We start from the raw sequence: 25,561 nt of genomic DNA on the forward strand, positions 1-25,561 counted from the left end.
TAACAAGCACACTAATGTAACGCCCACCTCTGCCCCTATTTAACGCTATTTTTATCCCATCTTCCAAAAACGTGGTGACAGGTTCCCTTTAAATAAACGAAAAAAGTAATTGAGCCTTACTGTACAGACATTAAAGTATTGTGTTCCTCTAGAGCACCACTATAGGAGAAAGAAGAAGTACATGCTTCCCACTGGAATAATATGCTGACTGTGTAACTAAACGAAAGTAAAAGATCCACCATAGAGGCATTTTTTGCAACTGTTCTCCAACCAAGCTAGTCAATGAAAGTTACAAATTAGAAACTGCCTAATAGAGTATTTTAAAATGAATTCTCTTAACAAGCACATCTAGTTAAGTGTTCTTTAATATGATTTTTTTTTAATTCACGCAATTGATGGAAGAATATTCCAGTTACTATTAGTCATCAGCTATCTACAGGATAGGTGATAGCTAGCACTGTAGGTCGGTGGAGGTCTAGCCACTATACACAATGGATAGATGACGGTCCATCGATGGTTCGGCTGATCATTGCTCTAGCAGCTATCTCTCCTGACTCCTCCATACTCAGGAGGGCTCGCTCTGCCCAGTGCTACTGTGTTCTCTATGAGAGAGCCACTGACAGACTTCTCTTACAGTGACTTACATCGCCGAGAAAAAAAAGAAATGGCAGTGCAAAATCGGACATGCCAGATCCTTATCTTTCCCAACACCATCTGTCATGGGAGAGGAAGCCTCCATACACATTAGACTGTCGGCTGAGCCTTTTCAATTTGTCAGTGTGATGTGGCTGCAGTGCAGTTTAGCATAACCTCCACCAGGGGGTGCTGGTCAGGGAAGAGAGGTTGCACACTCACAGCGTAGCAACACCAAGCAGCCACACAGGTGTCACAGGTAACGAAAGAGTGGTCAGACGAGCAGAGTCAGAAACTGTCAGGAGCAGAAGTACCATAAGTCACAGCAATGCAGAGATAAGCCAGAAGTCAGAGCCAAATGGGAGCGCGGTATCCAAAACGTGAGATGTAAGATGAAGTCGGGGTACAAGCCAGAAGTCAAAGACGGTCGGAGAACAAGGTATCAGAGAAGGAAAGCAAGAGGTGGGGTTCAGAGATCAGGCCGAGTCATACACTCTAAGGAAAACCACCAAATGAACACTAAGTCAGGGATAGGGAACTTGTCTCACACAAATACAGGAAGTCAGAGGCAGAAGGATCACCAGAGTATACGGGTCAGCATCTCTAGCCTGGGAGCATGAACTATCACTGACACTGGCCGCAGACTGCAGACGACTGAAAAAGCCCAGCCAGCTCCAAAACGAGGCAGAGGGGGTTAACCCCCGCATGACCAGTCCAGAGAGAAGATAACGGAAAACAAACTCCGGACTGGATCATGACAGGCTAATGCGAGTCTAATGTGTATAGGGGCCTTAAGACAGGGAATTTTGTCCACCATTTGAATGGCGTTGTATTAAGCATGCAGGGGACACAAGTCCTCCATTCTGGTGTGAGTCTCATCGGTCTGTCCCCCATCAATTTAAGTAGTCGACTTTGTGGATAGATGATAACTTGTGTTATCTTGAATACCAATTTCAATTTATTTTTATGCTGATGCAAAACACAAATGTTGATTAATTTTCATGAAATTTTATCCAAACAGGAAAATAACTGCTGCGTTCAAACTAGCCCAAGCTACACTGAACAATGGCACCCTGAAAGGATCATCTTCACAAGCCGGTCTTCTGCCACAATGGTATGTCCTTCACTCTACTAATATTGATTAAATGCCAAATATATAAATACTAGCTATTGAACCCGTTTTACGCCCGTGTGGCGAGCATTTTTATTGGTACATTTATACAGTGTCTTCAATAAAATGGCGCCAGAGATCGCTGCATGCGCATGAGCTGACATCCGGCGCCATTTTATTAAAGTAATGTACTACAATGTCAAAATAGCAGTACGCACGTGCCGGCCATAGTGATAATGGCGATGGACGCACCGTGTACACTGCTATGTTGACTTTGTAGTATAATTCTTCAATAAATGGCACCAGAATCGGCACGTGTAAACCACTTCTTTTTTTTTTAAGTCTGTGTTGTTTCTTTACATTGGGTTGTTGGCGCTGGAGTTTTGGGTGGGGTCTTGTGTATGTCTTCCTCCCCTAGCTGCTTTCCTCCCTTCTGTTTTTTTTTTCACCGCTCCCGGACTTTCTAGGTCAGATGCTATACTTCAATAAAATGGCACCAAAGACATAATGGCGATGGCCAGCGCATGCGCACTCCTATGTTGACCTTGCAGTAGAATTCTTCAAGAAAATGGTGTCAGAGTCAGCATGTGCACATTCCTCACTATCCAGCTCCATTTTTGTGAAGACACAGTGTCTGCGAATTTGCAAATACAGTGTCTTCAATAAAACGGCTCCGGAGATTGTAGTATGCGCACACGCTGACTCTGGCGTCATTTTAATGAAGTAATGTACTAGAATGTCAGTGTAGCAGTGCGCATGCACTAGCCATAGGGATAATGGCGATGGCCGGCGTGTGCGCACTGCTATGTTGACTTGCAGTACAATTCTTCATTAAAATGGTGCATGTGCATCCCGCGATATCTGGCCCCATTTTCTTGAGGATACAAATTTGCGTATGTAGTGTCTTCAATAAAATGGGGCCGTAGTGCAGTATGTGCACACGCTGACTCCGGTGCCACACTGCGCAGGTGCCGCCCATCCCGGCTTCAGATAGTAGGTTCCTATGCTTCCTATAGCTATTTTATCTAATTAAGCCCCTTCAGACTGTTTGGAACAGCAAAAAAATAACCAGAAAATAATTACTATGATTGTTGAGTAGTATAAAAAAAACTCATGTTATTTGACAATTAACAATAAAAATATGCTTTAAAATACAATACAAAGGATCCACACAGCATAAAGAAACAGAAAAAAAGGCGAAAAGGGGTGGAGCAGCTTGAAACTCCACTGTATGGTACCATGTAAGTGAAAATATAAATAAATACCGTAATATACATATATGTATACCTATATGAAAAGAAGGATGCGGTGATTACCAGGGAATGGCACCAGCATTATATCCTATAAAGTGCAGAGCACAAACTGTCAGTCGGTATTATAGAACATTTAATTCATTATGAAACAATCAATATGCTGACAATACATATACATGTCATAGCTGGTTACATTCACAAGGGAAAACCGCGCCATTAAGTAAAATAAGAATATAGCCCAATATAATCACATGCATAATACCATCCAAGGAATGGGGAAATCAAGGTGGTTGGCCTCCTGATGTGCGTTTCGCACCACATTCTTCATCAGGAGGGTTGGGGAAATGTTTGGGACATCTGGAAAATGCATGCCTTTCGAATTGCAGAAGTCTTGAAAAATGACAGTGAACGCAGTAAATATGTACATAAACTTGATGCATTTCTCAATAATAGTGTAAAAAGACATGACAGGCCTATAATTGTGCTTCAGTAACCATGGAAACATCTGACTGAAAGACTGAAAATACTGAATCAGCAAACTGTGAAGACGGAAATGTGTGTCAGTCTTAATTTTTTTAACCACAGCTTTATTTTAATAGCTAATTTTATAAGGGTTGGCATATCCCGTTTACTGTTGTGTCTGCTCATGTTATTGCCATATATACATCATACATTTCATTGTTTAATGGGGTCTTTCTTTATGGCTCAGATAAGGTTTTGTGACCTATATTGTAAAATTGATTAGACATACAGTATAAAACTGGAAAAGAACAGATAAAACGGAATGATAGAGTGATAAATCTGTAACTAAGTGGTTAAAATAATACAATCCGTGAGAAATCCCATACATAGCAGTGTCTGGCCATTCCCACAAATCTGTCTCTGAACATCTGCTTGTAGGATCTTATTCCCACATTGTAAACTAAACTGCTGGAACCTTCTACAGTGGGACACTGGTGTATTGTGTCCAAGAAAAGCAAACACTTCTCTGCACAGCTGCAGGGTCTGCATTGGCGCATGGTGCCGGAATGGGGAGAACAGTAGCAGATACCAGTAGGCGCTGTCATGTCTGCCTCTGCCCGCGACATGGATGAAGTGCAGGATCCACACTGTATCAGGAGCACATTTAGGGTGGATGCTTCATCTACATAAGCAGCAGTTTCCACTTCGATCACTCTGTTTCTCAGTTTTATCTACATTCACAATTATTTATTGGGTACATTAATGTCTCTTTATGTTACCAGCACTGCCTAGATTTCTCATGTAAATCCTAGGTTTTCCCAGCAAGCTTTGCCTTTTATGACAAGCCATTCTGGGTTTTTTCTTCTGTTTTTTTATCGCATTCCAGGATATTGCATTGTTCCAGGAACCATAAGTTTTACAATTTTCCTTCAGGAGAGCTATGATAGGGCTTACCGTATGTTTTGCTTAATTAGCTGTAGTTTTCATTGGCACCGTTTTATGATACGTGTGACTTTTTGATCAGATTTTATTAACTATTTGAGAGGCAAAATGAACAACAAATCTCAGCAATTCTGTATTTCATTTTTTTTTTTTAAATCCCATTCACCTTCAGGTATACTTGACACAATGGCCCCGATTCATCAAACCCGTCATTGGTCTCTGAACGCCAGGTATTCGGACATTATGCTGATCTGAGCTGTTGATAGCTCATTGTCTTTGTGCACATCGCAGCAGGGACTAGCCCAGCCGCTAAAACGAGCGTTACTGATGACCCGTTGTTTTAGGGAGGGGGCAGTGACCGTTGCACTAGGATTAGCAAATGAGAAAAACTGTTAATTAAAGTATATTAGAAAATAGTTTAGATAATGGAATTAAACAAATAGGGATTTAGAATGACTACTTTGGATTTCGGAACACCCCTTTAACAATTCCTGCCCATCAAACAATAAAATACATAGTTACATAGTTACATAGTTATTAAGGTTGAAGGAAGACTTTAAGTCCATCTAGTTCAACCCATAGCCTAGCATGCCCTAACATGTTGATCCAGGGGAAGGCAAAAAAAACCCATGTGGTAAGAGTAAGCTCCACATTGGGGAAAAAAATTCCTTCCCGACTCCACATACGGCAATCAGACTAGTTCCCTGGATCAACGCCCTATCAAGGAATCTAATATATATACCCTGTAATATTATACTTTTCCAGAAAGGCATCCAGTCCCCTCTTAAATTGAAGCAATGAGTCACTCATTACAACATCATACGGCAGAGAGTTCCATAGTCTCACTGCTCTTACAGTAAAGAATCCGCGTCTGTTATTATGCTTAAACCTTCTTTCCTCCAGACGTAGAGGGTGCCCCCTTGTCCCTGTCAGCGGTCTATGATTAAAAAGATCAGCAGAAAGGTCTTTGTACTGTCCCCTCATATATTTATACATTAACATAAGATCACCCCTTAGTCTTCGTTTTTCCAAACTAAATAGCCCCAAGTGTAATAACCTATCTTGGTATTGCAGACCCCCCAGTCCTCTAATAACCTTGGTTGCTCTTCTCTGCACCCGCTCCAGTTCAGCTACGTCTTTCTTATACACCGGAGACCAGAACTGTGCACAGTATTCTAAGTGTGGTCGCACTAGTGACTTGTATAGAGGTAAAATTATGTTCTCCTCATGAGCATCTATGCCTCTTTTAATGTATCCCATTATTTTATTTGCCTTTGTAGCAGCTGCCTGACACTGGCCACTGAATATGAGTTTGTCATCCACCCATACGAACAGCACATGGATAACATTCATGCGCTATACGGTTTTTTTCACAGGGACAATAACTTGCTTTGACAGTTTTGATCTGCAACACAGATTAAAGACACATTGGTTGCAATGGAGCTCGCATAAATATCTAATTGGACTACCAAAAAATGATGTGTGAAAGAGCTATTACTATTGTTCAGTACACTGTGTTCTTTTTTTGCAGGATACAGTCTGCACATGACAGCCATAAACACCCAAGATCACAAACTCTTCCTATAATTCGCGGCAAAAATGCACTTTCCAATCCCAAACTACTACAGATTATAGAACTGACAAGTTCCATGCCTAGTAAGTAAATAAAGCATTGCAAAATATTGCTACAGATTTGCCTTTTTATTCCATCTGCACTAATATTTCACCAGCTCATTCCGCCTAGTAAATGGTGCACAACACTTAGGATTAATTCTTACAGTTGCTAGTGGGCTTATTTTCTCCTGCATATATTAGCCCAACCCCTGATCCCTCAACTCAAACTGACAGCATCATAGGTATTTATGAGGCTGTTCATTTGTGTCCACTGTTGGACCAGACCTTTCAGCAAATATACAGACGAGAAAATGCTTCCACTATGTTGTGTGAAATAGCTCTTACTCCAACTTTAATCAGGACCAGTCACTTGCTAAAAAAATTGAGTTAAAGGGTTTTTTCCACAAAGTACATTTAATCAATAGATCTTGGAATAATAAAATGTTCCACAATTGGGTGTGTCAAATAAAAAATGTTCCTGTGCTGAGATAATCTTATAAATGTGCCCCTGCTGTGTACTGTGTAATGGTTGTGTCAGACCATGCAGGTACATGGTCGAATATACCACATCTCCTGAGCATGGGAGGATGCAAAAGAGAGTATACGGACATTACAACAGGGGATCAAAGCTGCTTTTTTTTTCTGTGAGGTAAAACATGTTTAAAAACAGACAGGAAAAGGTTTTACGTCACAGAAAGAATCAGCTGCGATCCCATGCTGTATACTCCCTTTTGCTTCTTCACCTTCTCAGACACATCCTTTAAACAGCACATAACGGGGGCATATTTATAAGATTATCTCAGCAAAGGAACATTTTTTTAATATATACAATTGTGGAACTTATTATTATTCCAAGATCCATTGATTAAAATGTACTTTGTTCATGGGACAGTGCCTTCTTTAAATACCTTGTAAAGATTTCTCAGCACCCCTGATTCTGCTGGTTTTTGTTTTTTTTTCCTTTTTTGCGCTGCGTCACTCCATTGCAGAGATATTCATTTGTGTTGCTTTTGGAGCGCTGCATGTGAAATCTCTGTTTGCAGACCAACTGGATGATTCTTCAGTCTTCTGTGAGATGTGCACTTTCAACCCTTCCTTCCAGACACTTACAATCACAGCTCGGCAGTGTCAGATAGGGGTCAAAGTGTATACCCCAGAGAAAGTTCTGAAGAATCAACAAGTTGGTCTTTAAGAAGAAACTGTATGCACTTCACTCCAGAAGCAATAAACATGAACATCTTTGCCATGGAGTGACGCAATGCAAAACAGACTATTTTTGAGCAGGTGACAGGTTTTCGAAAGCTCATTTTTTCACCTTTTATATATATTTTTCCACTATTAAGTCACATATGTATTAAGTACAACATTATGTTATTATGTTTATTATTATGTATAAAGGTTCAACTAAAGGAACAATGTTTCACCAAATGATATCTGTGCATATATTGTAAAGTCAGATTCATATTATTGTGTTACAGGTAATTCTAATGAAACTGACATTGTGCACCACATTGATTCAGATGCCAACATTGCTACTGAGGTCTGTCTTACTGTACTGGACCTACTTTGCCTCTTTAACCAAAGTCATCAGGTAGGTAAACCGCAATCGGCAGCTGAGCTGTGATCTAAGTAGTGTTCCCGGAAGTAAACCGTCTCCATTGGATGTGATCGTTGTAGTCCTGGTATAAATGGTTTGTCATCTATCTCCTTTTCCTAGAAGCTATACCTCTCTGACAGCCAGAGTGTGCTAATGAAGAAAGTATTTGACACCCATCTCCTCTTCCTGCAAATCAACCAGTCAGTGGCAGCCCTCCGCCATGTATTTGCTGCACTAAGGATGTTCATAAGCAAGGTACAAAATCAGATTATTTGGCAAAATATGTATAACATCTTGCAGCAGGAAAGATATATCTTTGTACCGTGTTAGCCAGTAGATAGAAAAATATTTAGAATTGAGAGTCCTCAGTGGTTGATACCTTTTAATGGCTAACTGAAAAGAAGGTATCAAATTGCAAGTTTTCGAGACTACTCAGGTCTCTTCATCAGGCATAGAATAACACAAAATCTGAAGAATCACATATGTATGCACAACACAGCACAGAAATAATGCAATAGATAAGACAAGTGACGAGAAGCAGAACTATCATTATGGGAGAGTTGTGGCCATAAATATTGGAACAGTTCATAAATAAGGAATATGAATGTATTATTGTCCTCTGATTGGGGTCTGGTTCTGTTGTGATGCCCCCACAAGGTCTGAGGAGCAAATTCCTTAATTGATGTAAAAATACATAAATCCATGTGACACATTCATTCCTGCACTGAGAGTGTCAAAGGTTGTCATGAGTTTATACTCCCAGACTCTTCTGTCTCTCTGAGATTTGAAATTACCCTTTAATAAAAGTAATCCCATGTCCATGGTGCTGTGATCTGGGTTACAAAAATGTTTTGCCACAGGTAGATCCAGTCTTTTTTCTCTTATTATGTGGCGGAGAGAATTCATCCTTGTTCTCAGTTTCTGCCCTGTCTCCCCCACATACAGACCCCCAGCTGGACATTTAGTACAAATAATTAGGTACACCACATTAGATGGGATGCAGCTGAAAGTACCTGTGATCTTGTAGTCCTGATGTGAGTTGGGGATCTTTATCTTGTCCGTAGACATTATAAATGGACAGGTTTTACATTTTTTTCTGGTTGCAAGGAAAGGTTGCTGCAGCTGTTGGAGAGGACAGGGAGCTTCTGACAATGATGCATCTTAGATTTGGGGGCTGCCTAAAACACAGTAGTGGGGGTCTGGAAAAATGGATTGTATGCGGGCATCTTTTTATAGTAAAGGTTGTAATTTCCATGCAGCTCCCCTTAGCACCTCCAGATTTGGATTGTAGGTGACTACTAGAGGTACCCAGTTATTTTCTTCTTTAGCTTTGTAATGTAGCAGGTGATTCCTTGATATTCTGGTGGCTCTTGTAATTTGGTTTTCAATTGTTCGTGGATGGTAGCCCTGATTCAAAAAGGTGTCTCTATTTCATTGTTCTGTAGCTTAATGATGGTATCCAAAAAGTTAATTTCAGTGCTGGAGTAGTTGTGTGTTAAGTTGGTGGGATTTTACATCAATTAAGGAATTTGCTCCTCAGACCTTGTGGGGGCATCACAACACAGAACCAGACCCCAATCAGAGGACAATAAAACATTCACACTTCTTATTTAGGAACTGTTCCAATATTTATGGCCACAACTCTCCCATATTGATAGTTCTGCTTCACGTCACTTTTCTTATCTATTGCATTATTTCCTTCTGTGCTGTGTTGTGCATAAATATGTGATTCTCCAGAATTTCTTTTAGTTTATGCCTGATGAAGAGACCTGAGTAGTCTTGAAAGCTTGCAATTTGTTACTGTATTTTCAGTTAGCCATTAAAAGGTATCAACCACTGAGGACTCTCAATTGTAATTATTTTTCTAACATCTGCATCACATTTATATCTGTTAGGTAGTTTAATCAGTCAGGTTGGATGTGAACTCAGCCTTCTTGCTGCTATTTCATTGACTTCTATGTATTAAGGCTTGTGCAGACGGCCGTAGATTCTGTCATCCGAGAGAATTGGAACGATTATGCAAATGACGCTCTAATCAAACTTTAATAAGATTTTGATAAGAATGTCAGAATAGTGTGGATCCAACTCTCTCAGTTAGGAGAAGATTGAGAAAAAAATTCTCCATATTCTCCATTTTGTGAGGCTGTGGAAATTGGACTGCACTCAGATGTCATCCATGTGCATTTCGATGATTTCCTTGAGTGCCATCCGAATATCCGATCAAACTCAGACATACAGCGACCATATCTTTCTACAGACTGTGTCTGAGGAACAAATCTGATATGTGCACTGTCCCATAGAATAACATTGTTCCGAGTGCAACCCGATGTTTTGTCGGATCACACTCGGACTCACAATATGGTCCTCTGCACAAGCCCTAATAATAATAATATTCATAGATTCTAACTAATGCATTGAAAAATCATTAAACACGAGATGAGCCTAATCACATGAAATAATCAGCAGAAGATCATTTATTTCATTTTATTGCTTAAAGGCTTTACAAACCTTGAAATAAATGAACCACAAATATATATACCGTATTTACTTGTGTATAAGCCAACCCGAGTATAAGCCGAAGCATCTAATTTTGCCACTAAAACTGGGAAAACTTACTGACTCGTGTATAAGCCGGGTATGCATTGTCCCCTCATCCCTATCTTGGTATGCATGGTTCCTCATCCCCATCCTTATATGCATGGCTCCTTATCCCCATCCTTGTCTGCATGGCTCCTTATACACATCCTTGTCTGCATGACTCCTTATCCCCATCTTTGTCTGCATGGCTCCTTATCCCCATACTTGTCTGCATGGCTTCTTATCTCCATCCTTGTCTGCATGGCTCCTCATCCCTATTCTGGTATGCTCAGCTCCTCATCCCTATCCTGGTATGCTCAGCTCCTCATCCCTATCCTGGTATGCATGGTTCCTCATCCCTATCCTTGCATGCATGGCTCCTCATCCCTATCCTTGCATGCATGGCTCCTCACCCCTATCCTTGTATGCATGGTTCGCCATCCCTATCTTTGTATTCATGGCCGCCATGAGAAAAGGATAAAAAAAATCCTACTTACCTTCCCTGTGCGCCCTCACTGCATCTTGTTCTGGTACAAACAGCTCCAGCAGCCAGGCTATCATGTAATCCATCTTTTTAAGGTAATGAATATTTACTCCACTCCATGCTTATGGGAGTGGAGAGAGGTGAATATTCATAACTCTTAAGTAGCGTGCACCCGTGACAGCCCTGCAGCTGCTGGAAGCCAGCGGATGCGTCAGACACTGTGCGCGCTATAAGAGAAATGAATATTCACCTCCAGCACAGTGAACATTGATTTCTCTTTAGCAGCAGGCACAGACTTTAGCGCATCCGCGGGCTCCTGCCTCTGTGACCCGCTGCTCCGACGTTCCGCCTCCCCTGCTGTCTTCTGTGACAATGACTCGAGTATAAGCCGGGGGGGGGGGGCGCATTTTCAGCACAAAAAAATGTGCTGAAAAACTTGGCTTATACTCGAGTATATACGGTACACTATGTACTAAATATTAAGATCTAAATGTACAGTACATACCATACACATTTGTGCGAATTTACTTCAAGATTTTTATTAATTGAGAGATTTTGTAGGAGACACATTCTAGAGAGGAAATCTCAATTAGGCCGGGGTCACACTAGACCGTAATACGGACGAGTGCTATGCGATAAAAAATCGCATAGCACTCGGCCCAATGTTAATATATGGTTCAGCTCCCATCATCCGATATTTTCTCCACCGTATTTCGGATCCGAGGGAACTCGCAGCAGGCTGCGATTGTCAGCGTATCCCGGCCGAGACTCGCCAATGCAAGTCTATGGGTGCGAGAAAAAATCGGATTACACACAGACCATGCGTGTGCATTGCGAGAAATACGCAGCGGTGTTCTATAGAAAAGCCGGTAATTCAATTGCCGGCTTTGCATTTCTCCTTCACAAACCCGACAGGATATGAGACATGGTTTACATACAGTAAACCATCTCATATCCCCCTTTTTTTTGCATATTCCACACTACTAATGTTAGTAGTGTGTATGTGCAAAATTTGGCCGCTGTAGCTGCTAAAATAAAGGGTTAAATGGCGGAAAAAATTGGCGTGGGCTCCCGCACAATTTTCTCCGCCAGAATGGTAAAGCCAGTGACTGAGGGCAGATATTAATAGCCAGGAGAGGGTCCATGGTTATTGGCCCCCCCCGTGGCTAAAAACATCTGCCCCCAGCCACCCCAGAAAAGGCACATCTGGAAGATGCGCCTATTCTGGCACTTGGCCACTCTCTTCCCACTCCCTGTAGCGGTGGGCTATGGGGTAATGAAAGGTTAATGCCACCTTGCTATTGGAAGGTGACATTAAGCCAGATTAATAATGGAGAGGCGTCAATTATGTCACCTATCCATTATTAATCCAATTGTTTGAAAGGGTTAAAAAACACACACACATGATTTAAAAGTATTTTAATGAAATAAACACAGCGGTTGTTTTAATAATTTATTGCTCTCTCAATCCATTTTCAGACCCTCGCTTGGCAAAACAATAAACACACAATATACATACCCTCTCTGATGTCCTATCACGTCCCACGAGGTAATCCATCTGGAGGGGTTAACTAATATTACAGGCACGAGCTGCGATAAACCACTCGCTCGTGCCTGTAATCCCCGGGTGCTGAAAGGAAAGCAGTGATCTATACTTACATTCAGTCGCGGTGATGCGCCCCCTGGTGGATGTCCTCATATGACCTGGAGCGTGGGAAAAAGTTCCCAGGCTGCAGTTCATGAGAACATCCAGCAGGGGCGCATCACCGCGACTGAATGTAAGTACAGATCACTCTGCTTTCCTTTCAGCACCCGGGGATTACAGGCACGAGCGAGTGGTTTATCGCAGCTCGTGCCTGTAATATTAGTTAACCCCTCCAGATGGATTACCTCGTGGGACGTGATAGGACATCAGAGAGGGTATGTATATTGTGTGTTTATTGTTTTGCCAAGCGAGGGTCTGAAAATGGATTGAGAGAGCAATAAATTATTAAAACAACCGCTGTGTTTATTTCATTAAAATACTTTTAAATCATGTGTGTGTGTGTTTTTTAACCCTTTCAAACAATTGGATTAATAATGGATAGGTGACATAATTGACGCCTCTCCATTATTAATCTGGCTTAATGTCACCTTCCAATAGCAAGGTGGCATTAACCCTTCATTACCCCATAGCCCACCGCTACAGGGAGTGGGAAGAGAGTGGCCAAGTGCCAGAATAGGCGCATCTTCCAGATGTGCCTTTTCTGGGGTGGCTGGGGGCAGATGTTTTTAGCCACGGGGGGGCCAATAACCATGGACCCTCTCCTGGCTATTAATATCTGCCCTCAGTCACTGGCTTTACCATTCTGGCGGAGAAAATTGCGCGGGAGCCCACACCAATTTTTTCCGCCATTTAACCCTTTATTTTAGCAGCTACAGCGGCCAAATTTTGCACATACACACTACTAACATTAGTAGTGTGGAATATGCAAAAAAAAGGGGATATGAGATGGTTTACTGTATGTAAACCATGTCTCATATCCTGTCGGGTTTGTGAAGGAGAAATGAAAAGCCGGCAATTGAATTACCGGCTTTTCACAGATATCACGCTGAATGAAATATAAATACAGAATATATATATATATATGTGTCTCAATTACATATATATATACAGTGGGGCAAAAAAGTATTTAGTCAGTCAGCAATAGTGCAAGTTCCACCACTTAAAAAGATGAGAAGCGTCTGTAATTTACATCATAGGTAGACCTCAACTATGGGAGACAAACTGAGAAAAAAAAATCCAGAAAATCACATTGTCTGTTTTTTTTATCATTTTATTTGCATATTATGGTGGAAAATAAGTATTTGGTCAGAAACAAACAATCAAGATTTCTGGTTCTCACAGACCTGTAACTTCTTCTTTAAGAGTCTCCTCTTTCCTCCACTCATTACCTGTAGTAATGGCACCTGTTTAAACTTGTTATCAGCATAAAAAGACACCTGTGCACACCCTCAAACAGTCTGACTCCAAACTCCACTATGGTGAAGACCAAAGAGCTGTCAAAGGACACCAGAAACAAAATTGTAGCCCTGCACCAGGCTGGGAAGACTGAATCTGCAATAGCCAACCAGCTTGGAGTGAAGAAATCAACAGTGGGAGCAATAATTAGAAAATGGAAGACATTCAAGACCACTGATAATCTCCCTCGATCTGGGGCTCCACGCAAAATCCCACCCCGTGGGGTCAGAATGATCACAAGAACGGTGAGCAAAAATCCCAGAACCACGCGGGGGGACCTAGTGAATGAACTGTAGAGAGCTGGGACCAATGTAACAAGGCCTACCATAAGTAACACACTACGCCACCATGGACTCAGATCCTGCAGTGCCAGACGTGTCCCACTGCTTAAGCCAGTACATGTCCGGGCCCGTCTGAAGTTTGCTAGAGAGCATTTGGATGATCCAGAGGAGTTTTGGGAGAATGTCCTATGGTCTGATGAAGCCAAACTGGAACTGTTTGGTAGAAACACAACTTGTCGTGTTTGGAGGAAAAAGAATACTGAGTTGCATCCATCAAACACCATACCTACTGTAAAGCATGGTGGTGGAAACATCATGCTTTGGGGCTGTTCCTCTGCAAAGGGGCCAGGACGACTGATCTGGGTACATGAAAGAATGAATGGGGCCATGTATCGTGAGATTTTGAGTGCAAACCTCCTTCCATCAGCAAGGGCATTGAAGATGAAACGTGGCTGGGTCTTTCAACATGACAATGATCCAAAGCACACCGCCAGGGCAATGAAGGAGTGGCTTTGTAAGAAGCATTTCAAGGTCCTGGAGTGGCCTAGCCAGTCTCCAGATCTCAACCCTATAGAAAACCTTTGGAGGGAGTTGAAAGTCCGTGTTGCCAAGCGAAAAGCCAAAAACATCACTGCTCTAGAGGAGATCTGCATGGAGGAATGGGCCAACATACCAACAACAGTGTGTGGCAACCTTGTGAAGACTTACAGAAAACGTTTGACCTCTGTCATTGCCAACAAAGGATGTATTACAAAGTATTGAGATGAAATTTTGTTTCTGACCAAATACTTATTTTCCACCATAATATGCAAATAAAATGATAAAAAAACAGACAATGTGATTTTCTGGATTTTGTTTTCTCAGTTTGTCTCCCATAGTTGAGGTCTACCTATGATGTAAATTACAGACGCCTCTCATCTTTTTAAGTGGTGGAACTTGCACTATTGCTGACTGACTAAATACTTTTTTGCCCCACTGTATATATATATACTGTATATATGTTTTCCCGAACATTTGAGCACATAAATCCATTAGATGTCGGTTTTGCAAGCTTGCGAGAAAATCTCGGCATACGGATGCCATACGGATGTCACACGGATGTCACACGGATCATTTGATGCGAGGAAATCGCATCCTCGCACTGCACACGGATCACTGTTTTTGAAACATTTGTGCGATTCTCGGCCGTGAAAAACGGACCGTTTTTTTATACGTTAAGTGTGTCCCCGGCCTTACTGCAGCAATACAACCAAAATGTTTGACTGGGGACTGAGATTAATGCTATTAGAAACAATTCCAAGGTACTGACCTCAACTTACAATGAGGAAAATAAGTATTTGATACACTGCCGATTTTGCAAGTTTTCCCACCTACAAAAAATGGAGAGGTTTGTAATTTTTAAATAATTAAATTGCATTTCATTGCATGAAATAAGTATTTGATCACCAACCAACCAGCAAGAATTCTGGCTCTCACAGACCCGTTGTCTCTATTAATTACACTGGTTTGAACTCGCTACCTGTATAAAAGACACCTGTCCACACAATCAATGAATCTCACTCTAACCTCTCCACCATGGCCAATACCAAAGAGGTGTCTAAGGACACCAGGGACAAAACTGTAGACCTGCACAAAGCTGGGATGGGCTACAGGACAATAGACAAGCAGTTGGTGAGGAGGTAACAACTGTTGGTGTAATTATTAAAAAATGTAAGAAACAAAAGATGTCAATCTTCCTCGGTTTGGGGCTCCATGCAAGATCTCATCTCAAGAGGTAAGGTTGATTCTGATAAAGGTCGGGAATCAGCCCAGAACTACAAAGTAAGTGACCTGAAGAGGACTGGGACCACAGTCTCAAACATTACCGTTAGTAACACGCTACGCGGTCATGGATTAAAACACTGCAGGGCACACAGGTTCCCATTGCTCACGCCAGCACATGTCCAGGCCCATTTGAAGTTGCCAGTGACCATCTGGATGATCTAGAGGAGGCATGTGAGAAGATCATATAGTCAGATGAGACCAAAATAGAACTCCACTTACTGTGCTTGGAGGAAGAAGGATGAGTACAACCACAAGAAAACCATCCCAACCATGAAGTATGGTGGGGGAAACATCATACATAAACAGTACAGGACAACTGCACCGTATTGAAGGGAGGATGGTTGGGTCATTTATCTTAAGATTTTGGCCAATAACCTTCCTCCCGCAGTAAACGCATTGAAGATGGATCATGGCTGGGTCTTCCAGCATGAAAATGGCCCAAAACAGCCAGGGCAACTAAGTAGTGGCTCCGTAAGAAGCATTTCAAGGTCCAAGAGTGACTAAGTATTGGTGAAATATAGACACCGAGGTGAATATAGAAAATTGTATTCCCTGAATTGATGGTATAACTGTGTTTTAACTACAAGGTCCAAGAGTGGCCTAGTCAGTCTCCAGACTTGAACCCAGTAGAAAATCTTTGGAGGCAGCTGAAACTCGGTATTGCCCAACGACAGCCACAAAACCTGAAAGATCTGAATAAGATCTGTATTGAGGAGTGCAACAAAATCCCTGCTTCAGTGTGTGCAAATTTGGTCAAGAGCTACAGGGAACGTCTGACCTCTGTAATTGCAAACCAAGCTTTCTGTACCAAATATTACATTCTGTTTTTCAATTGTACTTATTTCATGCAGTAAAATACAATTTTTTATGTAAAAATCATACAATGTGATTTTCTGGATTTTTTTTAGAGTCTGTCTCTCACAGTTGAAGTGTACCTACGATAAAAATTACAGACCTCTCCATTCTATGTAGGTGGGAAAACATGCATAATTGGCAGTGTATCAAATTATTTTCCCCACTGCGTATGTTTCCAAGAAAAGTGGCTTGATGCCTCTCCCTAACACCCAGCACCCTGGACAAATTCCCCAGTAGCCCCTACCCACCAGCTACACCCCTGGAATAGTGAATCTCTCATGGACATAACATAACATGAGCAATTATCTTATTTGTATACCATACATTAAAGCAGAGTTTGATAACATTTCATCTCTCTATTTGGGATTTTTTCTATTTCTGTAGCTACAATGTAATATCTCCAGTTAACATAATTTGAGGTATTTTCTTCCTAGTTCCCCAATGCGTTCTTTCAAGGGCAAGCCGACCTTTGTGGTCCTTTCTGCTATGAAGTCCTGAAATGCTGCAATCATCGCTCCCGCTCGACACAAAATGAGGCCTCGGCTCTTCTCTATTTCTTCATGAGAAAGAATTTTGAGTATAACCAGCAAAAGTCAATTGTAAGGTCGCACCTCCAGGTAACTTACCCCCTCTGCTCACCTGCGGCTTCATAGAACATCATTTTGTACAGTCAATAGTAAATAGACAGACGACTGACACTGTTCACACCATCCACCAATAAACAGTCTGCAGAGAGTTTTGTGTGCCAGTGAGGCTCAATTTCCAATAGAATGAACATCAGCGGCACATTCAAGACAATATAGATTGATGCTCACTGATTTATTCACATTGCCATCTGTACAGAACTAGGAGAGGCTGCTGAAATGCTGAGAAAACTCCTTTTGGCATTAGCCTACGCTCCAGTTGGCCTAATTTTTTTGTGTTTTCATTGTAGCATTGAACATTATTATTACAGAAGCTGTTAATGAAATCTCACTACTTATTATTGTATTTCTCAGGTTGTATCAACAATCTTGGAACCAGCCTACCAGTCCACACAGCTTAGAATGGATTGCATTCGACCTAACCATCCACTTTCAATGGCATTTGCCACCATCTAATGTGTACCAGTTCCTTCCAACTCTCCCACAACAGATGATGTTAGGGGAGGGAAGGATTGGACAGTTTGAATTTGAGCCCCGCAATCCTTAAAGGGAATTTTATAGGCTTTTCACAAAAGTCTGCTGTCACCATATGTTGTGACTGCAGACTTGTGAATCCTCACATTGTGGCCAGTGCGTGCTGTGACATCTATGTCTATGATTAGAAATAGCTGTTGTCTAAAGCTATCTGAGGTGTATGGACAGATAGCTGTCAGCACAAGTGACATAAGATGTAGGGACAGTATTAGACTTTGGGTATGTACATTTTACCCCTAACTCTTGAGTATAGTGGCATAGTGACCACATACTTTCCAATGATGGTTTCCACTATGGTATCGATATAAGCATCAGATTGATCAGCATGCAGCAGACAAATAGCAGTGCTCATTGTCGGATATAATACGTTTAGATTTTTCTCTGCATATTGTAGTGAGACACTTGGTGTATTTCATACATTTGTCTCAGTAACTGAATGCCGTTTTGCCGTTAGGCTTATTTATAATGGAATGAAGTTGCACAATACATCATCCGCTTCCATGTTGTTTCTATTAACAGCTCATTAAGGCAGTAAGTCAACTGATTGCTGACGCAGGCATTGGGGGCTCGCGATTTCAACATTCCCTGGCAATTATCAACAACTTTGCAAATGGAGACAAACAGATGAAGGTAATGGATTAAACTATTGCTTAAAGAGAACCTGTCATCAAGATTTCATACTCCAAAACTAATGGCATGTAGGTGCTTTATTGCTGATTTAAATTCTTACCTTTATTTTCTTATACAAATCTGTTTTGCTGTTTTGGAGAAATCCATAGTTGAAATGGTATGCTAATGAGTTGCCAGTGCGGTTGGATTGGACATTGCATTTGCAGACCTCCCGCTTCTCTGAACTTTCCCGGCCCACTGCCTACCTCCTGAGCATGAGCGACCTGTCAGTCAGAGACACGAGGCAGGGGCCGAGGCAGGAGAGGTGTAAGTGCATGGCCCAACCCACTATTAGCATACCATTTCAACTGAGAACTTCTCTAAAACAGCAAAACACATTTCTATAAGAAACATAAGGATATAATCAGTATTAAACCACCTTAATATACAGTACATGCCACTCGTTTGGAGTATAAATCCTGATGGCAGGTTCTCTTTAAATACATGTAGACAGACCTTGAGCGCACAGAATGCTTAAGAAATGTTTCATGGGATCGTGTGTTCTTGTGTTGAAGAAATGAACGTGATTTAGAAGATTAGTCTAAAACCACTGAGATATTGTTATGATAGGAGGGCAACTTCAGTTTCGAGATCAAATTCTTTCTTATCCACATGGTAACATATCAGCCCAATGGGTAATTAGGTCCCTGGATTATAAAGTGTAACCACTGGATTGATAAAGATTACAACTAGATCCATGAGCAAAATAACTTAGCCATTGGATAGCTAAAGATGACAAAAGATCATTAATTTGCAGAAAACGCTAAACCAGTTGGTGACCAGTTCTCTGTGGTGCTGCGCACTGCTGGGTGACGTTGCTTTAGTACCACCATGATCTTCGAACAATACCACTGGATCCATGGGGTCAGGTATCTGCCCATTCTGGACAATGGAGGAAAATTTAGATTTTTTTTTTAACTATTGTAACCAGCATCTACATTGACTGTTTGGCATATTGAAAATATGTTACCTGTCCAATGGGTATTTGTGAGAAGTAATTCAATGGAAACTTTTCATATGGAGGCTATTGGTATACAACAGACTGATCACTGGTGCAATTTATCATCTTTCTGCACCCCTGGAAGAATCACAATCCTACCTCTTGGCTAACCTAAAAATGCTATGGAAGCCTTTGTAGAAGATGTTTGCTTCACGTCTGGTAGGTCCTTTAAATTAATAACCAAATCCAGCTTATACCATGTATGACTTTTCGACAATTTATGATAATTCATTAATTTATTATAATGTATTGTCACCAAAATGACATAAGATAAATATTAATAATCCATAATGAAACGGGCTAAGTAAAACTTTCTTTTCCCAAGAATACACTATTTCCAGCCGAAGTGAAAGATCTGACCAAAAGGATCAGAACAGTTTTAATGGCCACGGCACAGATGAAGGAGCATGAGAAAGATCCAGAGATGTTGGTGGACCTCCAGTACAGCTTAGCAAACTCCTATGCCAGCACTCCGGAGCTACGTAGAACCTGGTTGGAGAGCATGGCCAAAATCCATGCCAGAAATGGGGATCTATCCGAGGTAAATAGGCTTTGTCATCTGTAGTCTGTTATTAGACAGTGTAGTGATGAGTCCTGTAATACGTGTACACAATGTTTAGATTTACCTTTAATGTATTTTTAACATTGATATTCTGAAGCCCGCTGTCCAGAACTTGTGGGTTTACCCGTATCCTAAGTTCTGGCCATGTAGGATAGGTGATATTTAGGATAGGCACCCCTAACAATCAGCTCCCATGGCAGCCGAATGTACACGGTGTACAGACCTAGAGGGCTGGGCTGCAGTAACAGAGAACAGCCACTACAGCAAGTACGGATTTTTGCTGTTCTGAATCCAGGCACAGCGGGACTTGGTAAAGGCTGATCGGTGGATTGACCAGTTCTTGGTCCCACACTGATCTGATATTGCTGATTTGCCCTAAGGATTTAAAGGTAACCTTTCACAACGGAAAACACTATTTTCCAAGGGTCAATCTGCAGGTAAATAACATTAAAATGGTGCCCGGCCACCTTACTGAAAGTGTGGCTACCAGGAGAAAATAAACTTCTTTCCTCCCAGGAGCCGCTGGGGCATGCCTAGAGAAGCTACAGTCACTGCTTACAGCACTGCTCACTATACTGTAAGCCTGCCCTGCATTTTGATTGACAGCCGGCTTGGCAGAGCATCTGAACAGAGCAAGTTGTCAGTCAAAGTGCTGGGAGTAATTTATATGGCTTGTATGACAGTTATAATCTTAAAAGGGTAGTCTGATGGAAAAGTTATCATCTATCCACTTTTTATTAAGTGAGGGTCCGACTGCAGGGATCCGCACCAATCGGCTGAATGGGGAACTTTTATGCCCATCAGAATAGAGTGGTAATGCGATTAGCCGACCACATGCGCCCAAGGGGCTGCCGAGCACTGTACCCGGCCTTTTTGGTAGCCCCTTAGAGAATGGATAGAGTGACAGTTGTGCATTTACCCGCTGATTACATTTTGTAACGGGGATAAAAGTGCCTCGTCTGGGAGAAAAATTCCCCATTCTGTCGATCAATGCAGGTCTCAGCGATTGACCTCTCACCGATCAGTAAGTTATCACCTATGGATGATAACCTGTTTTCACTGGACAACCCCTTTAATCACATACAGTTTTTATCTTGCACTGATGCCTATGGCTTTACAACACTTCTCTTGCACTTCATTAATTGTCAGTTACATAAAAAGGAAAAAGGGAAAATAACAAAAACCCAGAAAAGAGATTCTAATGCAGGAATAAGCCATTGTCTAGACACAGCACAGGAGTTCCTCTGAATCTCCGCGCTGAAGACTTTCTGCAGATGGTTTTGCTTAAGCAGAATACAGAGATCTGCGCTTTCAGGACAAACCTTCCCTTTTGCTGGAAAGAAATATGGAAACAGTGACTCAAAGCTTAGGAGCTGATTACTTTTCTCTTTGTCTCTGCAAATATGCAAAGTCACTATTCCCTTAATAGGTTTGCTCTTGTAATGTGCAATGATTGACATGAATAATTATGTCCAGAGCTGGATGGGGCACTGGTAACTTGATGTGCTTCTGATTTGATATGGAGGACCAATTATAACTAGTCAGGTCCTCCGTTGCCATCTCCGCAAGATAAATAGACGTGCTGTGGTCTGGAAAGACGCACCGCATGTCCGTCTCCGCAGTTAAGTCACAGGCATCTGTGCACGCATAGTGGACATTTGATTTCTTGAAATCCCGTTCACTATGCTGTAACATCTGGACGCTGCGCAAGTACACAGTGTCCAACCCGCAGCTTTTACTGATCGTGTGCACCTACCCTTACAGCTCCAGATCTATCGGATGGAGCACCTGCCTGGCCGCCGGCTACTGAATGGAGCTGGATAAGTAACTAATACCACAGCTCTCAAAACAATAACAACAACATATTAAAAATTATATTAATAAAAATAGTATAATTATATAAATTATGCTAAGAGTGTGGCAGGAAACATGTGGTGACCACTTTGTGACAAGGTGAAACCAAAACCAAAGCACAGATTGAAAGAAAGAAAATCATCCAGACGTAGAACCATATAAAATTAATTTTTATTTATAACATCTGATAATACAGTAAAATACAATAAAAGGTTAAAAAAACACAATGTGCACACAATTAAAGTTTATCATATTATGAATAATAGATAAAATCCCCTCATTGAGTGATAGAAAATGGGATAAAATTATACAGAGGAAATAAAAAAGTGAAATTAAATGAGTATAAAAATCCTTATAATTATATAAGTGCACCATGTGCAAGTGTAAAAACAGGGGGGAAAAATCCCAAAATAATGAGTGACCAAATTAGAATGTGCAAAAAGTGCAATGTGATTAAGGACCAGTGCAAGTCTCATATGCGGCACTGGAACAAGTGCTACAACAAGAAAATGCCAGGACAATTTATATCACAGCACATGTAATATGTAAAATACCTTGAGGAGACTCCAAATCTATGCGTGCACTCACTTTTTTATTTGCTCAGTATAATTTTATCCCATTTTCTATCACTCAATGAGGGGATTTTTTCTATTATTCATAATATGATAAACTTTTATTGCGTGCACATTGTGGTTTTTTAACCTTTTATTGTATTTTTCTGTATTATCAGATGTTATAAATAAAAATTAATTTTATATGGTTCTACGTCTGGATGATTTTCTTTCTTTCAATCTGTGCTTTGGTTTTGGTTTCACCTTGAATAGAGCTGGGCCCGGTGTAAAGTGTTAAGCGGGGGAAGAAAGCGGCTATGTCCAATGGATGCATTTAGGTTCTTCACATTTACATTTTTCAGTTATGAGCATTTAATATATATCAGGACAAGCCAAGTTGCCTTTTAACGTTATAAAGCATATCATCTCAACATACTGGTAACTAGCTTCATTGTCCTGTAAATACTGATGAAAAGTAATGATGGAAATACTGCCAAATAAAAATGGCTTAAGACTAAATTAATAGTAGTTAAACAATAAATGATTGGTCTGCGTTTGTCTCGTTACAGGCTGCCATGTGTTATGTCCATATTGCTGCATTAATTGCAGAGTATTTAAAAAGGAAAGGTAAGATACCACTGAGAATGAGATGAGCCTCAGTAGCCTTTACATATCACATTGTAACAAATGAGTAATGCTTGATTGGGGTAAGGTAACTTGCTGTTCATTGTGGAAACATGTTTCATGTTAAAAGGGGGTCCCCAAGATTACAAAATGACATAAAGGTACCCATATGCTGAGTGATGCCACCATAGCTTAAAAATAATAATTTTTCATTATAATGAAACTTTGATTTGATGGTGCCAGGGCTCCTCATGGGTGGGATTGCTTGCAAATACTTGCATGTACCACTCGTTACTGCTTCTCTGATATCCTTTTCTGCACACTGACCTTTCATTGCCTGCTGCCCAGCATGTGAAACATGATGCCTCCAGTGATAAGGAAGGGGGTGGCAGAGAGCAAATGATGTGTGACATCCCCATACAACATGGAGGGGTAGAAGTACAAAATTATGTATTCAGGGTAGAACACATCACAACCTGGAGATGAGGACTAGGGGCATCATCAGGTGACGCCAATAGATGTTGGCTCACAGAGGCTCAGTACATTAGTGACTAACTGAATGCGGATCATTTGCACATAATCTTACTGCATGTAAACCATTTTGTACATCATTTTAAATGTTCAGAAAACCCCTTTAACTTGTGGTTGTATAGTTTACCACTAAATCCATGTGTTTTGCTGTTTGTGCCATTAAAAGTGCATTCACTAACTTTTTCTTATTACCACTATACTAAAGTTTATTTGAAACTGCTATACTGTAGGTTACTGGAAAAGTGAAATCTGTCAGGCCCCAAGCATGCTGCTGGAAGAAGAAAATTCCTTTGATTATAACCATTTACTAATCTCCACTGGTGCAAAAAGTGAGTGCCCCTAACACTGCATGTGTTGTGCTCGGTCTTGCCACTCAACTTTTTGCAATAAATGCAAGATTTTTTTGTTTGCTTGGATTGTTGCATTTTGACGCAGTGATCAACATATTTTACTATGCATGGACTGATTACCGAAAAGAAATCTCATTCATAATCTGTTTGTTTTTAATCACACTGAGTAATTACGTGTTGTCCTAATTTATATAGCGAGGCAAAAATCCTAATTTATAATTTAAGTAACTTTGTAAATTGTAGTCAATCTCTTAATCTCAGCTGAGTGGGTGGCTGTCTTCCAACCAGTTATGATCCAGCTAATGGGGCAGACAGGCCGCCGTATTTCTCGTGCTAGGATCACATTGTAATCCTCGGACTGACTATCGGCTCTCCTGACCTGAGTGTGTCATCTGCATAGAAATACATCACGCTGTCATGCTCAGGTCAGGAGAGGTGCCGGGCCTGTCCGTGCATTGTGTTGCGATCCTCGCACTAGAAATACTGTCGTCTGTCTGCCCCCTCAATATGTTTCTTCAATCACAATTAACAAGTGAATGTCTTTAGTGTAATATTATGTAGTAATTGGACTTCAGGCAACTCTGCCCCGCGTAAAATAAAAACACCACATACTCGCCATTCAATCAATGTCAGCACTGTGTCTGCCAGCACTTGGGTAGTATTGTTATGTTACATGAGCGCTGCAGCCTGTCAGCGGCCACTGATGGCACAGAGCTCATTTGACATAAAAAGGTTACACAAGTGCTGGCAGAGACAGAACTGTCTTCACTGGAGCGGAACTAGTCCTACAGATGAGTAGTTTTTGTTTTACATAGGACACTGGTGCATTTAAGAAGGGGTTGCTCAACTAGTCAACTAGTGGTCTCCTTTATCACCAGTTTTACATGTCCATAAACATGAACCACGCTCGGATCGTGTTATCAGGCCCAAATGGCAGATCTCCTGGTCTGAGCTAACTGCCTCTCATGTATGAAGTCAGGAGGCCCAGTGTTCTGCCTGGATATTGCAATCTGAGTGTATTCTTTATTTCACGTGTGGGTGTAAGTGGCCTAAGACTGTTTAGAGATGAATGAATCACTTTATTCCTGGTCGGTGTCCAGGTCAGTGCTCTCTGGACATGAATAGGAGCTACCAGAAGTTCCTGACCTTTCTGGATCCTAGACTAATCTTATAATTTGCTGAGGTCAGAAAATTCACGCAGCTCCTGTTCACCTGTCACCCTAGAGTGAAGGAGTAGCTAGGTGAACAACAACAGGAAGAGAGTGGGGAAGCCCTGATACTAGGAAAGGTGAGAGTAGAGATTCCTAGACAGATCTGACAACACCCTGTCTGCCCTAACATTCCTAAATAGGTTCCGCACCTATCGCTGAGCAGGAACCAAATTCCTGACTGCCCTTAGCGATAAGGTGGGGAAAGGGTATGCACTAGTCAGTCCCCACTACCACTAAAGACAAAGTAGAAAAATAAATGAAGAAATACACTTAGCTTGAGATGATACAAGAAAGCTCATGCCAGTAATCCTCCAAGAGAACTCCAAAAAGGCACTAGTTGTCTACTAGTACTTCCAACTAGAAAGAGGTAAATAGAGCTAACACCAGCATCTTGCTG

The 25,561-nt window shown here is 41.3% G+C and overlaps 1 protein-coding gene across 6 annotated transcripts in view; it reads left to right on the top strand.

Annotated features, from left to right (window-relative positions):
* The window catches only part of DOCK10 (dedicator of cytokinesis 10), a 500,094-nt gene that overhangs the window by 415,953 nt on the left and 58,580 nt on the right, over window positions 1–25,561 (top strand). For 5 of the 6 annotated variants that reach the window (XM_077290787.1, XM_077290784.1, XM_077290785.1 and 2 more), the window contains exons 39-47: window positions 1,655–1,747; window positions 5,933–6,057; window positions 7,494–7,606; window positions 7,733–7,867; window positions 17,069–17,251; window positions 18,332–18,442; window positions 19,807–20,022; window positions 23,018–23,075; window positions 23,834–23,932. In XM_077290787.1, the coding sequence (XP_077146902.1) occupies window positions 1,655–1,747; window positions 5,933–6,057; window positions 7,494–7,606; window positions 7,733–7,867; window positions 17,069–17,251; window positions 18,332–18,442; window positions 19,807–20,022; window positions 23,018–23,075; window positions 23,834–23,932 (1,133 nt within the window). The remainder of the gene's footprint in view (window positions 1–1,654; window positions 1,748–5,932; window positions 6,058–7,493; window positions 7,607–7,732; window positions 7,868–17,068; window positions 17,252–18,331; window positions 18,443–19,806; window positions 20,023–23,017; window positions 23,076–23,833; window positions 23,933–25,561) is intronic. The other variant, XM_077290788.1, reaches the window with a different exon arrangement.

Source organism: Ranitomeya variabilis, chromosome 2 (genome assembly GCF_051348905.1).
Source record: "Ranitomeya variabilis isolate aRanVar5 chromosome 2, aRanVar5.hap1, whole genome shotgun sequence".
NCBI classification, from domain to species: Eukaryota; Metazoa; Chordata; class Amphibia; order Anura; family Dendrobatidae; genus Ranitomeya; species Ranitomeya variabilis.